At 37.6% G+C, this 20262-nt stretch overlaps 1 protein-coding gene across 1 annotated transcript; it reads right to left on the bottom strand.

Annotated features, from left to right (window-relative positions):
* Positions 1-13599: 13599 nt before the first annotated feature.
* On the bottom strand, positions 13600-19975 carry tmem150b (transmembrane protein 150B). Its single transcript, XM_060892417.1, has 7 exons — positions 19818-19975; positions 15281-15364; positions 15123-15182; positions 14967-15034; positions 14669-14796; positions 14382-14559; positions 13600-14081 (listed from the first exon to the last, which is right to left on the bottom strand). The coding sequence occupies exons 2-7, from the start codon at positions 15343-15345 to the stop codon at positions 13834-13836; spliced, it is 747 nt and encodes a 248-aa protein (XP_060748400.1). The 5' UTR covers positions 15346-15364; positions 19818-19975; the 3' UTR covers positions 13600-13833.
* Positions 19976-20262: the final 287 nt, after the last annotated feature.

The raw sequence follows: 20262 nt of genomic DNA, 5'->3' as shown, positions 1-20262 counted from the left end.
ACGGAGCTACAACATACGCGCAGCGGTTCCAACTCAGCACGTGACAGCGGGACCGGCGCAGCCAATAGGAAGCGCGGTCTCATTAACGCATTATTTAAATTAAAGTACCCTCGAACTTTAATACTCATCTCGTTATATATATATATATATATACACTGCTAAAACAATGAAGGGGTTTTCTATACACACTGGATCTCGAAAAACCAAATATCCAAGTTGAAAATATTTACAATAAGCTGTACTAATCACAAGATATTTTTGGGGGGTGGGGGTTGTGTATGGGTGCGCGCGCACTTATTGCATATCACTGAATTTCACAAGAATGTTCTAGAATTTGCGCGTGACCACTTGTCTACTTTTGAATTTAAACGCTGGAGGTCTGCGCGTGCTTAAGGGTTTCCAACGCTTCTGATCGTAGGTGGTAACGAAGAATCTCTAGAAGAACTCGAGATATCAGGTATTTGTATATGATATAGTCATATATCAGAAATAATCCGATAGTGTAAATCATATAAGCTATTCGTTTAGACTTTTATTATTATTATTATTTTTTAAATTTATTTTCCACTCAGTAGGTCAGCAAACTCTGGACAGCTGTTGCTAGCCTGTTGTTGATGGCATTTTATTGATTACTTAATAATTATTTATTCATTCATTCATCTTCTACCGCTTATCCGAACTACCTCGGGTCACGGGGAGCCTGTGCCTATCTCAGGCGTCATCGGGCATCAAGGCAGGATACACCCGGGACGGAGTGCCAACCCATCGCAGGGCACACACAAACACACACTCTCATTCACTCACGCAATCACACACTACGGACAATTTTCCAGAGATGCCAATCAACCTACCATGCATGTCTTTGGACCGGGGGAGGAAACCGGAGTACCCGGAGGAAACCCCTGAGGCACGGGGAGAACATGCAAACTCCACACACACAAGGTGGAGGCGGGAATCGAACCCCGACCCTGGAGGTGTGAGGCGAACGTGCTAACCACTAAGCCACCGTGCCCCCCATAATTATTTATTTATTTATTTATTTATTTATTTATTCAAACAATATATTTAACAAATTATTTGGTAATGAAGATGGAGGAATGTGTTAGATAGTCGCCCTGCTAACTAGTTAGAGATCAACTGTAACGATCTAGTTAGCAATTGTCTAGATGGATAAACATCTATAGTTCAATAATGCTTAGCTTCTATCTGTTATCAAATCATTTAGCTGAGATGGACGACAATGAAGTACTTCTCTCCATTGGGATCAACCCCACAATGTTTCCCAGCAAGTTGTGGCATTTGGTGAATGATCCTCAGATTTCCTCAATCTACTGGGATGAAAGTGGGGAAGGAATTTTGATCTGTAAGAAGACCTTCAAAGCTGAAGTGTTATTTACAGCCAACAAGAAGATGAAAAAGTACTTCAAAACGACAGATTTCATCAGTTTTCTTCGCCAGCTAAACCTGTACGGCTTCAAAAAAGTGTACCCAGACTATGAGATCTCGATGATGCAAGTCGGCAAAATTCATCACTTTTACAACCCGAACTTCAAACGGGATAACCCAGAGCTTATGGTCAACCTAACACGACTCACGCCTTCCAACAAGGCCAAGCTTGCCGCTGGGTTAGAAGTGTCCAAACAGCCAGGACGTTTAAAGAATTCTGCAGTGGTCGGTCAGTAGATGGGCAGAACAATCTATAATTAATTCTTTCATTCATCTTTAGTGACTACTTTACTCTGGTCATTTTCAAGGTGATTCCAGAGCCTATCAAAATAAAACTGGGTGCTCTGATTGGGACGCCAGCCTATCACTCACATTCGTACCTATGTGCAATTTATTAACATAACCAATCAATATCCTGGCATGTAATCTCAGAGGATGTAGGAGGTATAAAATCTAATTACATTAAGCAGCAGACAGTACATGCAGACAGTAATGTGAGCTTAGGTTTAAAACAGGGTTCTTTGGATCTATATTGTGACAACACTACTCAGTACCCCACAAGTGTAGCAGCTGAGCTAGCGCAAATACTCGGAAAACTGTCCATTTAGGAAAGGTCAGTTTTGCATCAAGTAATTAAGTGAATGAAGGATTAGAAAAATGCATGTAGGAATGCAATCTAACCATAGTCCACAGATTTCTGGGCCCCGTGTGCATATTCAGAACTCTTGGACCTTTTCACCTTCCTCCCCATTCTCCATAATATTTTAGACCAGGCCATTTGAAAAGAATTTGTAAAAATGTGTAGGAATTTGTAGAGAAAAGAGAAAAAGTGCCGGCTAGCTAACATTGTTGCCTTGGCATTAATCTGTATTTTTATTACTTTTCTTTCATTAATGTATGATTTGTCTCTGTCTGGTCAGGCACAGTTGAGCATCAAGAAACTCATCACCGGTACTCTCAGCGTGTAAAACGGTCCGACACAACAACCAAAACCTTCCAGGCATTTGTAACAGGTCATGATGAATCAAGCTCTGAGTTCAGTCGCTTCCGGATGGCTTTTCCGTGGGCATATCCATCTAGTCCAATGCAACAGGGCTCACACTGTGAAGTGTCTGATGGTAATTTAGGTGCCTTCATACCTCATTACTCACAATGCATTTTTTATTAATTAGTTTAATTACTCTAAGTCTACTATACAGCCCAGTTGCATGCTGCTGTAGCAAATAAAATAGTATTGTAATCCTTTATATCCTAATCCATTGTTTGAAATCCTTCATGTATGTTTTTTCATATATAATAATTTAAGTGTTATTTGTGGTGCTTTATGCACATAATTTCTGTTGTTTTAATGGACCCTTAATTCGGCCAACCAGTATATTAGTCAGGCTTTACATTGCACATCGTTTATTTCCGTGTCCACTGTGTTTATAATCAGAATCAGAATACTTTATTAACCCCCAGGGGGAAATTGTGTAACAAAGTTATTTTTAAACCTGATATTTCACCTTAGTCCAGTAGATGGACACTAGGAGCTGCACTGTATTGTAATATTGTTTCAGAATAATGTATTAGTGAGATGATGGTAACGTTACCCAACAGCGAGCTGTTTTCCTTCATTGTTTTGTGTTCGCTTTGTTGCAGAGTATCAGTGCTGTATCCCACCAGGCTCCTTGGATTTAAACATGCCCTGCTCCCAACAAGAAGTTGCCGCCTACACTCGTTGTGGCTATTATCCTGTGAGGGCTGAGAAATTTTTTTTTTTAGTTTACGTACTAATCAAAAGGAATTGTCAGTGCATTTATTTTAGTCTGTGTAGCTACAATATGGCTTGATAGAAATGTAAACGTAAAACCTTAATGTGTACTGTAACACTGTATTCTATCACTTATTGTCCAGGACTACTCATTTAGCCACCTCCAGTACACTGACCAGAATCCAAACTGGCAAGCAGGTGTTGCTCCAGATCCCTGGAAAAGTTACATGAACCTGCGCGCTGTTTTCAAAGTGGAAGATGAAGTGCAGGTCAGATTAGGCAGAACATTGCAAGTCAGATAAGATGTAAAAATAAAATTTTAATAAGTGCTGTAACACAGTATTTTACCATATATTGTGCAGGACTACTCATTAAGCCACCTCCAGTACACTGACCAGAAACCAACTTGGCAAGAAAGTGTTGCTCCAGATCCCAGGAAAAGTTACATGAACCTGGAAACTGTTATCGTAGTGGAAGATAAAGTGCAGGTCAGATTAGGCAGAATGTTGCAGATCAGATAAGATGTAAAAATAAAAACTTAATGTGTGCTGTAACACAGAATTTTACCACTTATGGTCCAGGACTCCTCAGTCAGCCATCTCCATTGCACTGGTCAGGCTCAAAACTGGCAATCAGCTGACGCTCCAGATCCCAGGAAGAGTCACATGAACCTGGGCACTGTATTCAGAGTTGAAGATGAAATGGAGGTCAGATTTTACAGAAAGTATTGTTATACAGTTAAATCAGATTTAAGTGTATGTATTATAAGGACCAAAACTGTATACATTACTAGGTTTTCCATTTAACTCTGATATATATTGTCCGAATATGTAGTTTTTTTCTGAAAACAAATAATTATTCTTTATTTTCTAAACATTTGGATATCATGCTCTTCATTCATGTTCTTCATTTTCATTTTTTTCATGCGCTGCCGTATTTCATCCAAACACGAACACGTGTGCTCCTAAAATACACTGATAATTGTAGCTGTCTTACCACACAGCAGTGATGCACCTTGATGGAATTCTTGTTTTGACTTTAGGTGAAACTGATTTTTTTTTTTTTTTTTTTTTACAAAAGTGCAAGGTAATGAAAATCACTAAAACCATAGCCTAACCATAAATGTAAATCAGCATGTGAAACTAGTCAGCTCGTAAAGTTCTGTTAATCTGTACTATTTACTAAGCAACCTATAGGATTAATCCTGTACTTTGCACCTGCTTTAACATGAACAAAGCATGACTGAGGACAGTTACAAATTTGTTGATGTTTTTAGTCACTGCTTGCCTCTTTCAATATGTACATATGGGCTGTACTCAGCCTGAATATCTCAGAATTTATTTATTTATTTATTTTTAATCTTTTTTTTTTTTTAAATCTAGTCTAAGTAGTGCAAGTAGAGATTGCATGCATTGGAAGTGATAATGAAGAGAACACCTCTGTGAGTGGTATCCAAATGTCATAGTGTGACTACATTGTGTTTATTCCATGTGATGCAAAGCATTAGTGTGTGCAAATTTGTATGTGTGTGTGTGTGTTTTCTCCATATTCAGATTGCTGCCTTCATCACTGAACTCAGCAATGAGAAGTCACCTGGGATTGCAGATAATTGTCAAAGTTAAAATCACCTTCAGTATTTACTGAATTATTTCTTTAATAAAAATATGACTGTGCATATACTGGACACTGGAAGCAGAGCCTTTTGTCTTTACAGTGAGTAAAAGCAGAATGTGAGGTGTCCTTGCACAATAAGCACAATGCATCATTCAAGCCTGGAATTCTGGACATGTTGCTTCTCTTCCTGCTCTTTTTGATGGTCCGTGCTTTTGACACTATTTGCCACTCTCCAGCATACAGATCACTTTTTCTGACTGTTTTGAATAGGGTAAATCCTTTTCAGCTTTATCTGAGCTTAGGCTAGGACTCACATGTACCTCATTCACAGCGATTTTCTTTTCACATTTAGGCAATCTGTTTCCTTTTCCCACAGCTCTTAAACTGTTCTCTGAATGATATTCATTCAGAAACTCTTGCATTTCATAAGCTATCCATTTGTCTGTGTTTTCTGAATGAAATGTAACCACTAGTTCTGAGTTTGGACAATTTCTAATGAACATGCATGCAAATTCACTCAGTTGATTGTCCAACACCTTTGTCTATTGTTTTAGACATTCAGCTGTAATATCAGCAGTATGGTTTATACTTAACCAGTAATCAAAGGGATTCTACTGCATGTTCTGGAAGAGTAATGTAGAAATCTTGGATGTGCAAAAAATATTTTACTGCTGTGAAACCTTGGGTCAATTATACTATCAAACCACTTCAGAGTATCCATTTGAGATTATCTACCCAGGAAATCATTTAAAGTCCAGAAATAACTAACGAAAGCTTACAGTAGCTTGAGATCCTGTGCGATGAAGACAGGTTTGCCGGTCCGATGTTTGGATTTTGGATGATCTTTGACCACCTTGACAGAAGTCCTGAGCACCAATGTGACCTTTGGTTTTCTTTCTCTCTGACCCTGTCTCATCCTTCAACAGGACACATACTCCGAGTATGGATGATATTGAATTTATTTTCCTTGCACAGACAGCAGTAAGAGAGAGATAGTAGTGAATCATGTAGTTGTTGTAGAGGTCCACTCACAGCAGTTTTCCTTTGCACTGCTGCTCTCAGTCTACTCTAAACACTCTAAGTCACATATTTGTTGGGTTTCACAGATATTGAATACCTGTACAGATACCTGTACTGTACAGTATATCACATATAGAAAATGCATCATGTGCAAAAATGCCTAAAGACTTAACAAAGCCACCCTGTGTTTACACTAAGGAAGATTATGTTTAATCCAGGAAGGCTTTGATCATCTGTAAAACTCTTCCAATCTGAGTGTGAGAAAATATTTAACTTTAGACATTCAAAAGGAGGAAAATTCTCTTCAGATACACACAGATGTCTTCAGTGGGTAATTACAGTTTATCCTGTATTCTCACTAAGGTAGCAGCAGCAGTGAGACATAGAAAACAGAAAATATTGAAAATTGCTAGTGACATTGTTTAATATCTAACAGTCCAGATAAAAAGAAAGTGTGCAAAGTACAAAGAAATTTAAACAATGTTTTGCGGAAGTGCTGGAAGATGATTTGTTAAAGAAGCACTTCTTACGTATGAGAGCATCAGGACCAGTTAAAGCTTAGGAAGAATATTAGTACAACGCAGGAGTTTTTTCTGGCGCTTCAGACAGCTGGATTATTGTGAAAGTTCCTGAATGGTTTAGTGGTCCATGTCTGAATGAGTGTGTTTGTTGTGTGTGTATTTGTGTGTGTGTGTGTTTAGAGTGTCTTGTGGAAAAGATTTTTTGAATATTTTAGGTTTGTTATTTTACGTTACACACTTTTTCCACTTAGGATTAGTGTATTGTGAAGTGTGTTTATTTTTGTTACTTCAGATCTTACTGTTTTGTTCCACTCAGGTTGGGCGTATTGTGAAGTGAAAATTGCATCTAGTGCATTTGAGTGACAAAGTAGGAAAATACAAAACACACATCCATGTTTATCTAGTCTTATCTTAAAAATGGTCATCTTTGATGAGCGATGTATCACTTTCCTTCTCTGTATAGTCTCTGTTAAATCTATAACAAGAGAATATGCCTGTATACTAATTGATTACAGCAAATATTTGTATATCATATAAACACAGTTTGAGGACACCTGACAATAACACTCATATATGCTTGTTGAAAATCCCATTCCATATTTAGTCCCCTTTTGCTCTTATAATAGCCTTCTGTCTTCAGGGATAGCTCTCCACTCATTCAGCCAGAAGAGCATTAGTGAGATTAGGCATCAATGTCAGAGTGCAGTCTACATTCCAGTTACACCTCAATGGTGTTCAATGAGGTTGAGGTCAGGGTTCTGTGCAGATTACTTGAGTTCTACTACTACAACCTCCAAACCATGTCCTCATGGACCTCACAAGTGCACAGAGGCATTGTCATGCTGGGACACGTTTGGGCCCCTTCCATTTCCAGTGAAGGGAAACTGTAAAGCTATAGAATACAAAGGCATCCTATACAATTGTGTTCTTCAGACTTTGTGGCAACAGTTTGGGGAAGAACCACATATGGGTGTGATGGTCTGATAGGGTGTATACTGCATAACTCATAAAAACGGAAGAAGAAATTTGTTGCTGATTCTCTGTACAGCCATATTGATAGGATGTCATTTTCTGGACAAACACAGAGTTGAGATCATCCTGAGTTCCCAAGTCTGAATTCCAAGTTCAGGGGCATTTTCTGTAGATTTTCCTAGTTGGAGATCAGGAATTTTGCGAGAATACAACATAATCCCCCTCCCCTCTCTCACTACAGTCATCAGTCTTTAACATCAGTCTATTTTTCACTGTCCCAAACTGGACAGAAAATGGGCCACAGCCAGAACTACTAATAGCAATTTATATATACATAAATGGACAAATGATAAATCCCTTAATACAGGCTAAATACAACAAGTTTATGACCATAAAGAAAGTTTTTAATATAGCACGTCGTGCAGTCTGGCTCACATCTTTATTTTCCCTAATATGTTTATCCATGAGGTGGCTTGTATGTGATGGATGCGTTAAATCACAGCTATTTCAACCTAATTCTAAATGCTGATAAGTATCTCTATAATTACTGTACAGATAAGAATCTAAATCTGGGCACATCAATGGTTGTTCTGTCTGTCGTCCTATTCTTTCTTTTTGTCCTCTTCTTCTGTCTCCTACCTACTCTGTCTTTCATTCTTTGTCTGCCCTCTGTGCTCAGCATGCTCCTGCAGTCTGTGCATTTGACCCAACAAAACTCCCCACCTCCCTTCACCACAACCCTCCATCTCAAAGAATACCACAATGCCTCTATCCTCCCTCTCTCTGCTTACTCTCTCTCTCTCTCTCTCTCTCTCTCTCTCTCTCTCTCTCTCTCTCTCTCTCTCTCTCTGTCTCTCTTTGTCTCTCTCTCTCTCTCTCTCTCTCTCTCTTGGATTGTGTTCAGTGTCAGACCCTCACTGCTAGCACTAACATATCGGACAGAATGTCTATGTGGTCGCTACAATAATTTAATTAGGCCTAGTATCATAAGGAGGCACATTTGTGTATGTGTGTGCTCACATGTGCATTTGTGTGTGGGTGTGTGTGCTTAGGAATGTGGCGAACTTGGCATTTTGTAGCTAAAGGGCAACTTTCCACAGATGTGCCAGCATTGGAGGATGAGATCATTACTGGTGATGCCTACTCACTGCACCCAGCAACCCGTCTTTCACGCCCTCGCTGTGTCTCTCTTTGCTCCTGTATCTCCTCTCTAACTTTTGTCAACTGTGAATCATATATTTTCATTGTTGTCTGTATGTTTTTCCACTACATGGACAATACATTCCTAAAGATTGCTCTTTAACCTCTAGCTTCTCAGCAGTAGAGCTTCCATGTCTCCAGGATTTTGGCAGTGTGAAGATAAGCACCAGAGCCCGTTTGCTTTGCCGATAGCCCGGTTAATGTATTGTTAACCTGCTGTAGCCAGACGGTGGATAAGAATAATCTGAATTAGAGCAGGATACAAAGCTGATATTAAAGTTCAAAGCTACAATGACTGCAAGAAATGTTCTTAAAAAAATAAATAAAACAGAAGGCGAATACTGTATAAATAGCCGTGTGCTTTACTGCTCTGTGTACTTGCCAATCATAGCATTTAGTAGCTACAGAATGTTGTATTGTAGTACAAAATATTGGTATTTTTATTTCAAAAGTGATTTGCTACCATGGCTGTGTTTATAATCAAAGTTTTACATCTGAATAAATTGTAAACAGCATGCACTCTTAACTCTATTCCTACAGTATAACATGTTACCCAAATGACTATGTAATGCTATTCACCATACTTTAACATGTTTTAAATGTAAGTCTCAGCAAAATGTCCAAATAAGAGGAAACATTCCATTTCCACAAAATTTCATCCTTTCTTCTAAGGATCCAGAGAATATACCAGGAGCCTATAACATATTTTTTCTTTTGTTCATTTATTTATTTTTGTATGTCTAAATCCATTTTATTTCACTTATAAAAAGCATTTCACTGCATATTGTACTGTTTTTGATTGTTTACGTGACAAACTATATGAATTTTATATGCCAATTTTTCTTGTATTCAGGTAACAGTAGAAGTCTTACAGTAGCTTTATAATCAGCTGCAACATCTTCAAGCAGGGGTCCCTTTGGTCCACTATCTTACTTTGGACCCTTGAAACCCCTCCCCATCTTCACAAATTTCCACGTTTCAAAATGCTGCAGTGTCCAAGTATTGTCATAGATTTGTCTCTTCATTTAGGCTTGACTATTTAGACAAATCCACAGTATTGTGCTTGTTCTTACATTTGGCACATACTGAAACATTCACTCAGCTGACCTGACTGTCTAAAAAAGAAAATAAATATAGCAAACTGAAATTCAAAAGGGAAATGTTCAGCAAGCAGATTTAAAGGGATCATAAAAGGCCATTTAAACAGCAGTAGAAGATTCTCATGACATTCCAGCATGACTCATTCTGTTATCTTCCCTTTTTCGCTAATTGATCTTCCTCTTTTATGGAAACTCTTTTAATTGTTTATTATTTACATTACATTTACTCCAAGCTTTTAGCAGTTATTAAATGTGTATATTAAAATAGTGAGAGCCACATATATAGCTATAGACAGCATTAAACACATGGCACAACAGACAGAACTTTTTTTCTGTACCACATTTCTGTGTGAATATTTTGTTGAAGATAAGTTTAGGTATAGAGGTTTTAAGGGAAAACATGAAATGACATTTGCATTTATAGCTTTTTGCATACAACCATGTTCCATCTGATTTTGTCATCTCCATTAAGAGCATATTCTTAAACTTGTGCACACTTCAAGGTGTAATACCTTAATACAGTCAACAACAACAACAAAAAAAAAATACTGCAAACCTTTTTTTTAAGTTGCTCAATTCAATTTTATTAAGCTATTAATTAATTACTCAATTAAGTGCTTGATGAACAGGTAGGTATTCTGGTTTTTTTTTGAAGATTTTTCAGACAGCCAAGGGACATTCATTTTACCAACTGGGCGTCAGAACTGTGAAGTGATATTCCTTATATCTTGTGCAACAGTAGGTCTAGTTGAGCCGTGTGAGAGGATTCGTGGGAGAAAAAAGGTAACACACTAGTGTGCAACTGAGAGATTGAAAACAATTCATGCAGCTGTTATTACAAGATATTATGTAGACATGTATTTCAGTATATGCTAATGTAGTCAAATACCAGATGATGTTTAGTGCAGGCAAAATCTAGATTACAAAAAAACACACTTTTATAAACATTTACTGAATATAAATTATTGAATGTAGTAAACATGTCTTGCAGTCCAAGTTGAAGTCAATATGACCTTTCATTGACTGACTAGTTTCATATCTGACCTGTTCCCTCCTGTAACAGAGTAAACTGCATACTCTGGTGACTGTAATGGCCTTCACAGAATCCCAGTCCTAATCCCAGAATACAAACCTATGCTGCATTGTCCATTAGTATAACTATTCAGAAATATGTTTCTTTAAAAAAAAAACATGAATGTTAAAAATCAGCTTCTTTATTACGTTTTATGTTGTACATTTACATTTTACTTTTATGGTATCTGGTAGACACCCTGATCCAGAGTAACTTATACAAGTGCTTTTGAAGACTATATCAATGAATACATTGATATTGGTTCACTAGGGCATGAACTAAGAATATCATCAGTGTAAAAACTCAGTTGGGAGGAATACAGCAAGAAAAACACACAGAAAAGTGCTATTTTAAGTATTTCAGGAAGCGGTGGGTCTTTAAACGTTGTTTGAAGACAGCCAGTGACTCAGCTGTTTAGACATCTTGGGGAAGTTCATTCCACCACCTAGGTGCCAGAACAGACAATTGATGTGTACCTTCCTTGAATGCTAAGAGATGAGGAGGGATCAGAGGATGTGTGGTGCAATGTGGGGAATAATAAGCTTTGAGGTAAAAGGTACTGGTCTGTATTTGGCTTTGTAGGCAAGCATCGGTATTTGCAGAGGGTGAATGGTGCTCAGAGCCCGTCCTTTCAGGAGCGAGATGCAGTGGTCCAGTCTCAAAATAATGAGGAACTGAACAAGCACCAGAGAAGCCTGTGTGGATAAAACAGATGATTTTTTCTGATGTTGTAAAGGACAAATTGTCATGAGTGTGTTGAGCTGCCACACTTATATATTGTTTTGAAGTCCACTTTAATAACGTTTATATATATATATATATATATATATATATATATATATATATATATATATATATATATATATATATATATATATATATATATATACATATATGTGAGAAATACACCATAGCCTTTCATGGCCTAATACACCATAGCCTTTCATGGCCTAATGGTTAGAGAGTTTGACTCCCTAAGGCTGTGGGTTTGAGTCTCTGGCCGGCAATACCATGACTGAGGTGCCCTTGAGCATGGCACCGAACCCTCCCAACTGCTCCCCAGGCACCGCAGTATAAATGGCTGCCCACTGCTCCGGGTGTGTGTTCACTGCTGTGTGTGTTCACTTTGGATGGGTTAAATGCAGAGAACGAATTATGGGTCACCATACTGTACTTAGCTGTATGTCACGTCACTTCACTTCACTTCACTTCATATACCAGTACCATACATGAGTTGTACCATGACTCCATGCCAAATATTCCTGGGATAGGTTCTATTTTCACCTTGACCCTGACAGTATACAGTGGTTACTCAATGAAAATGAGTGAGTGAGTCAGTGAGTGAATAAGCCTCATGAGCCTTTAAGCAACAAGTCAGACACGTGAAGTCAGGAGCATATAAGCAAACAGTCAGACACTTTCAACGCTTGATCATAATTACATTTCAAGGTCCACTGTCTGCAGGCTCAGAGTGCCTAAGGTTTTACCCTATAGTGAGATCCCCAACAATCCCAAACTACAATTTACTGTACTCAAATATCACTATCTATGGGTAAGTAGCACCACCTAGCGTTCAGTATCGTATTCACTATTTCCAACCTTCATCAATGAAGTTCTACAGAAGACATTATTTGTGCTCTTTAGTAAGATTTCCAGTGATGTTGATATGTTCCCAGTTTAGAACCATTTCATTAATAAACAAACATTACTTCTAGTGTTTGTATAAAAACATGTATAAAAATTATCGAGATAAATTCCTCAGTTTCCCTTTGTTTGTAAATTATACATACTGGTGAAATTATGTTTGAATTGGAAAGCATTAGGTTATTTATTGAATTATTAGTTAAAATTTAATCGCTAAACAAATCCGAAATCTTTCTTTAAGTTAATACATTAAGAATTTTGCAAACTGCGTAACTAATCACAATCATCACATACTTTGCCAAATTAGACTATTTAGGTTTTAGCTGATACTTGATCATTTCAGGTACAGTGATATAGCATATGTATATTACATACATCAATAAAGTACAGCACAAAGATCATATGTTCTTATTAAAGTGGTTTCATTTAATATTTGATTTATGTAACAGTTACTATATCACAGTACAGCAGCTTATATGTGACTAAGATAAACACACACCAAAGCTATATTATAATATAATTAGATATTATTATATAATATGCTATATTCATAGTCACAGTGGGCAGGGGTGTCCACTATTATACAGAAATGTCAAGTGTGGGTGCAGGTTTTCATTTCAACAATGCAGAAGCCATACCAGAGTCTATTGAATGCCAAGATTATCTGATTAAACAGGTGGAATCAGGTGTGCGTCCTACTTGATTTGTATGAAACCTGACCCTCTTCCGATAAGATTGGACACCCTGTTGTAGTGTTAATAGCCCGATGGGAAGCTACTTTCTACAGCTACCTTATACTGCTGATTTTAAACCCGTAAGTATATATTTCAAAAGCCATTCTACTATCATTTGATAGCAGTTACTAAATAATATGCTTCAGGATCATATAAATAATAGGATCATATATATTACACAAATAATTGAGAATAGAGGAGATACCAATTCCATGTGGTCTTTGAGGACAACAACCTCCTCATCAATACACAATTGTCGAACTGTACATTTGTTATCACACCCTCTACTGCTATTTAAAAAGTTAGAACCATAGTCAATAATCTGCCTAAGGTACTGTGGGTATGCTTATTGGTTTTGAAAAGTCTATTGAATAGGTCTTGGTTGTGAAAAATCCCATTTTTGCATTTTTGGCCTTCTGTTTTGTACTGTTTGCTAGACGCTGATCGTTAAAAGATGCTGATCTGGAATTGGCAAAAGATTTGAGTTATTTTGGTTGTATAAACTGAGTGACATCAATCAAAGCACAGCAAACACATCATTTATTATTTCAGGAAGAAATAAACATATCAATATCAGCAAATATGAGTAGCTAGACTTATGAATCAGTCAAAGCTGGAAAGAATGGGTTGGGTTTATAAATTGGACATCTTTAATAAAAGTTGATTATAAGTTCTCTTTGTCTAAAACATTAGGTCCATATTAGTAGCTTAAACCCACATGATACGATATTATAAACCTTTGCATCCATACTCCAGGTCACACTTTCACTTTGGCAACAGGTGTTTGTGTGTTGGTTAACTGTCCTGTCATTTCCACCTCGCTACTTTCCTGTGGTGGAAGTTCAGGGTTAAATTCGCTGAACCCCTTCTGTACGTGTAATTTATGGAAGTCAATGTGTCGAAACTCTGCAGAGAAAATGCCAAATAGCATGAAGAAGCACATGACCAAAGCCCACTCACACATGGCAGATGCAGATCTGTAGCCTGTGTTATGGAGCACAGACACTGTTGGAAAGGAATTAAGGTTCAAAACAGGGAGTTTGTGTGTATTGGAATGGGACAGACAGAAACAATACAAAGAAGATGATTACATTTGTACACAATGTGATTATAACATCTAGTCATGTTATTGCTTCTTAAGTCTAAGCCATCTTTCTTTCTTTGTTTCTTGTCTGAAAGCTGATTAATGATGCATATTTTTATTAGGACCAAGTAAATTCTCTCTAACTCCCAAAGCTCTAACTGTCACAAATACAACTCAGTTATATTTAACACTGTTATTTGCAATGGCAGTTTAAAGGATACTGGCAACAACCAAGCAAGTGCAAAGACTGCAGAAGATGATCCGTGCAGGCCCCACCCACTTCTTGTCTTGTGATGGTTTTGCATGGTAAGTGAGCCACACCTGAAGCCAGAAGTATGCTAGACCCACAAAAAATGCCAGAAAGGCGCCCAACAAGTGAGCACCCATCACCACTGATTGCTAAGAATGAGAAAAGTCAACGATCAAACACACAATGAAGATGGGAAAGAACAGGCAAGAACTTCTTTTTCTTTCTTTTTTCATGAACAAATAGGACAGTAGAACAAACCTGGAAGTTTCCCAGGATGGAAATTCCTACTGATGAAATGAACCCCAGAATCAGACTGGCTGTGTTTACATATGATGCACAATTCAAATCCCTCACCTGCTGGAACCTTATTATCACAACCCACAGAGCTGAGAGAGAGAGAGAGTTGGAGAGATAGAGAGATAGAGAGAGAGAGAGAGAGAGAGAGAGAGAGAGAGAGAGAGAGAGAGAGAGAGAGGCTGACTGAATAAATAAATGAATGAATGAAGTGGGTGAACCATAGTAAGAAAGACAGAGAGAAAGATTGAGAAGCACTCACCTAGTACAGAGCAGATGTTGCATATCTGGGAGAAGAGACAGCTCTGAGGGTTATATGTGCCACACGTACTAAGAGAAATAATACCAGTCACGTAACCAATTACAAAACGTAAAGAAGATTAAGGATGGTATGCCATGTAGGTCAAATTATAATCACCTGATGTATGGAAACTCGACTGTCAGATTTACTGTCTCATTGGACACGGCTAAACCAAACCTGGCATGTAAAAACACAAACATACCACAAAGTAGTGATACAAACGGATGTACATCATTCACAGAAATGAAAAAATAGAGAAGAAAACAGACACATACACAGTCCAGATGCCTAGCATGCCGAACACTGCAAAGATAACAGGAAGTAGTGCCCATGCCCACATGATGGACCAATCAAATTGCCTGTTGAAACAAAGTGTAATAGTCTCTTATTGCATGTAATAGTTATCATCTTGTTTCTCCTAAATATGTCAAATGACTGTGATTTGCCCATTAGCAATCATCAGGCAGAAAGCAAAGAATCTAATGAGATAAAAGAACCAGAATCAGAATCAAGAAGAGTTTTATTGCCAAGTATGCTTGCGCATACAAGGAATTTGTTTTGGTGTCATACGCAGTACACAGAGATAACAAGATAATAAAACAACAACAACAAAAAAACGTAAAAAATTAAGAAATAAATTCAAAAATAAATACATTGCATGTATAGTTGTGCTATAGAATGGAATAGAATAGAATGAGATACAGGAGTGTACTAGGATGGAGGTGGTAACAATTTAATGTAGGTTATTGCACATTGTTATTGCATAATAGTGTGAACATTTAACTGTTCATGAGGTAGATTTCCTGGGGGAAGAAATTGTTCTTGTGACTGGTTGTGCTGGTATTTGGGGTTCTGTTAGTAAAAGTTTAAAGTGGATGACTTGGATGTGAGGGATCCAGAGTGGTTTTCTGAGCCCTTTTTCTTCTCTGGATATATAGAGTTCTTGAAAGGTGGGTAGGAGAGCACCAATAATCCTTTCAGCAGTCTGATCCGTTCTCTGTAATCTTCTGATGTCTGATCTTGTACCAGACAGGTATTGAAGTGCACAGAACAGACTCGATGACGGCTGAGTTTCAGCAGCTCCTGTAGCAGGTTAAACTTCCTCAGCTGGCTAAAGAAGTACAACATTTGTCTGGCCTTTTTAACAGTGGTGTCAATGTGATGTGTCTCACTTCAGTGTCTCACTACAGTGCTGTGCATGACGGTGAGTGTGGGGACTGCAGGTGTTGTTGTTTTGTCCCTCTAATCTGATGTTTTTGTAAAGCTAGGCTCACGTGCGCTTGCGGTGGAATGTAAACACTCACAAGAATGAACGAGAGAAACTCCCGAGGCGAGTAAAACGGCTTGCAGTTCATGAAAATCTGGACAGCACATCTTGTTAAACACTGTTATATCATTACACCATCGGTCAGCTCTGAACAGCTGAAAGTGCGGCAGATGTAGCGCGCTGTCCGGCGTGGCGTCTCTTAGACAGATTTCCGTGAAACACAATGCAGAAGAGTGTGAAAAATCGTCCGTTTTGTTAGGTAGAGAGCGGAGGTTCGCCAGGTGGATGCTATGAAGCGTCATTCGAAATCCGCGCTGTCTAAGCTTCACGTGCGCACCGGCTCGCTTCCCCCGTCTGCGCGTCTTGAAGTGTTTGATCAGCGCCGCTTCTCCATCAACTACAATGTTTAGCAGAACGTCCGAATAATGGAAAACCGATAGGAGATTTTGTGGTGTGTTCTGTCACATATTCAGCAGTTCATCCCCGGTAAAAACTGATAGTGTTTGATAAACACAAAACAGAAAAAACTAACAAAAACACTAAACATCCTGAGTAAGGATGATGAAGAAGAAGCAGATCAACAAGACAACAGATTTGAACAGGTGTTTACATCCCTTTGCATTTACATTTCATTACATCACTTTACACAAGGCCATGGGAGCTCAATGAAGAAACTATCAAAGTTGTGTTTGTGTCATTTGTGTACGAATCAAGGTGAACATTGTGAAGAAGAAGAAGAAGAAGAAGAAGAAGAAGAAGAAGAAGAAGAAGAAGAAGAAGAAGAGGAGGAAGAAGAAATCTCAATATCTCAGTAAAATTGTTTTCTTTGCATATCCCAGATTGTTGGGAATTTGGGGACAGAGCCATTATACAGTACCACTTGAGTAGAGAGGGTTAAGGGGCTTGGGCCCAACAGTGGGTGTGTGGCAGTGTTGGGGCTTGACACTAACTTTCTGATCCGTAACCCAGAGCCTTAAATGCTGACCACCACTGCCCTGATGAGCTATATTGCAATAGATGCATTAATAGTTTGTCTGGTAACTTGGCAGTATTTAGTTCCCTAATACTGTCAATCACATACACTGCACTCATGACTTAAACACATTCAGTAAATGTGGACATCTGATTTATTTGACACAAATAACATTATAACATTATATTTGTCACATACACAATCATGCACAGTGCAACGTGTAGTGAAATGCTTTTTATGTCTGTCCTTTGTCAGAATGTTAACAAGAATGTTGAGTAATATTTGACTGAACATGTAATGTAATAGATAGTCAAAGATCAGTGTCTTTTCCAGCTTTGTGTGAAAATGTCAGAGAGCAATTTGGGGGCCAAAAGAAATTTTTCAAATCCTAAATGTTCCAGAAATCTTAACTTTAGGCAGTAACTTGTCTGCTCAGCTAAATCGTTTGATTTTATTCTGTTGGTTTTAATGTGAATGAATCTTGTACAGGGCAAAACAAAATTCAATATCTATAATGTTTTGTAACCAGTAGTTTGCCTAATTTTTGTTTTATTTATTTTCATTGGCTAAGCGTTATTAGGGCATGGCATGGTAGGTAAGAATAGAAAAGGGGGAGGAGCTATATTTGACATTAGATAGTGTACTCTTTGACCCATTATACACTCAAACAGCTTAAGGTCTGGCGTGGGGAATTGAAGAGCAGATAAGAAAATCTGTGGATCAAAGCATGTACTTCACTCTACTGGAATTATATCTGGAAAGAAGATATTTGCAGTCAGTTTGAGGCTCTTTTGATAAGCATGAAGCTCAAGCCTTTTTTTTGACATGGCAGTGACTTCTGTGAAATTGGACTTTTTTTATTTTTTGGCTGTTTTTGTAGTGATATTATTTTTAGTCGTTTGATATTGAAAACTTTTTTGTACTTTGATAGAAGGCAAGGAGAACTTTCCAGACTGTGATTTGAATTTATACACTGGATTAGTGTTTAATGATTGAGCATTTAGTTATATTATGGAAATGATCTATTGAGGAATATTAAAATAAGTGTATATAACACATCCTGGCCTTTAGTTTCCATAGACTGCTTATTTAAAAATATTTGGCTATGGTTCAGTTATAACCATTGTGCAGTGTACCTTTTATATTTTGTGTTTTTGAAGCCTTTAGTGACAATATTATACTGTATATTTAAACTGACTTGGCATCAGGAGGGACAGGCAATAGATCTATAGGAGAACTGGGCTCCTAAAACCCACTGACAAGGGATAAATGACATTATTCAGAACATGCTGCGCAAAACCATACACAGCAGGATACTAATATACCATATGAGGTATTTCAATTGCTTCCTGATTGTTTTGTAATCATTTGTAATCTTTGTTAATTGTATTTTCTACATAGATAAATTGACACGTAATTTATTCAAAATGTCTTTGATGGTTTTTTAATGCCATACAAAGTGATCTCATAACAGTCTGTGATCTCAGAAGGTGAACTTCTGGGAATATCTCTGACTTTAATGCAGATTTATACTTTATTACTGTTAGCATGGTCAACGCTCCACATAAAATGTTTTTTAAAAAAATGTGTAAAATTGGCCTGTTGAGGTTGTCTCTAAGGAACTTAAAGAGAGAGGAAACTATAGAGGCTGGTGAGAAACCAACAGTTTATAGCTGCTAGAACACAAGCAATAACGGGAAATAATGTGCCAATACTGAGGTGTCAGTATTTTAGAAAACAGACAACATAAAACTCACAGTTATAACTTTAATCACTGTTAGATAGATTAGGCAAAAAAAAAAAATCCTTCCACCCCACAAATAAAATGACAGAGAAATCAAAAGCTGATTATCTTTTTGTAAATAAAGTCAAGTTTACTATTAAGTTAGTATCACTTATTCATGGTGTCCAATGCATAAAAATTGGTGTAGTGCAGCCAAACAAGCAAAATCTGACCTGAGCATAAATTATATTTAAATGTAGTAATGTAGTAAATCTAGTACTACATTAAATTTAGTAATTTGTTCACACAGATTAAAAAGGTAAATATTAAAAATAAAAATTTGATAGGTGCAAAAATGGTATTTATTCCATAAATCTTTATTACATAAATTGCCAATGTTTTGTGAACAGATTACAGTATTGAGTAAATTATAGCATTAGCCTGGAATTCTCCTTAAACCCAGGAATAATCTATCCTCCGTTTTTTATCTATAACCTCCATCTATTATAGTTTCATCATAGAACTATTTCACGTCATTGGATGACTGAACTAGGTACCTCCACCCAGACCGGGCCTCAGACAACTTGCCATATAGTACATGCTTAGATTATACAAATGATACATTACGCACAGTAATATAGGAAAAATTGGGTAAAACTTGATTATCACCATTTGTTGAAATATTGTGTGTTAACTTCCAAACCAATCATTATTCATTCTTGACCATTCTTGCATATATATTTATCTTCCATATACATTTAAACGGTTTACAAGCCCCTACTGTGACCATGACTGTTGTGAAAGTTTAGCCAGACCAAGCTGAGAAAAGGAAGAAGACAAAGCACTCACCTGGCCCTGGTTTTGTGTTTCTGAATGTGTCCTCTTGTGTTTGAGTTCTTTCTTGCTCTTTCCGAGGCTCATATATCCATATGGATTATACAGTGTTATACCACAGCGTTTTATCAGGGAGGGCTGCACTTTGCCCTCGCTGACAGATTTATGACCCAAGTGATATGAATAATAAGCGTATTACACTAGAGACCAAATCCAGTAGACTTGCAGGTGTCTAAATGATGATGATAGCGATGATGACGAGTTTAGAGGCAACGTCATTTTGGGTGTGTCTCTAACAATACAGACTAGCCTCAGTGTTTGGTAATGTGTGGAAATAAAAATAGACATTAGGCACAGGGAGATGAACTGATGAACTTTTTCATGACGAATGATATTGTTCTAGATTGCTTCAGCAAGCAAATCCAATGGCAACTCTTCTTTGATCCAACAAATGTGTTAT

The sequence above is a fragment of the Tachysurus vachellii genome, chromosome 18 (genome assembly GCF_030014155.1).
Source record: "Tachysurus vachellii isolate PV-2020 chromosome 18, HZAU_Pvac_v1, whole genome shotgun sequence".
Classification (NCBI taxonomy): domain Eukaryota; kingdom Metazoa; phylum Chordata; class Actinopteri; order Siluriformes; family Bagridae; genus Tachysurus; species Tachysurus vachellii.
The sequence above is the reverse complement of the archived record's forward strand: the minus strand, read 5'-3'. Positions and strand labels throughout refer to the sequence as shown.

Excerpts from the sequence above, each read along its gene's own strand:
- tmem150b (XM_060892417.1), bottom strand. The coding sequence starts at position 15,345 with ATGTGGGCATGGGCACTACTTCCTGTTATCTTTGCAGTGTTCGGCATG. Across the intron at positions 15,035-15,122 it reads GTCGAGTTTCCATACATCAG|TACGTGTGGCACATATAACC; the intron begins GTGATTATAATT and ends TATTTCTCTTAG. Across the intron at positions 14,797-14,966 it reads CAACATCTGCTCTGTACTAG|CTCTGTGGGTTGTGATAATA; the intron begins GTGAGTGCTTCT and ends TCTCTCTCTCAG.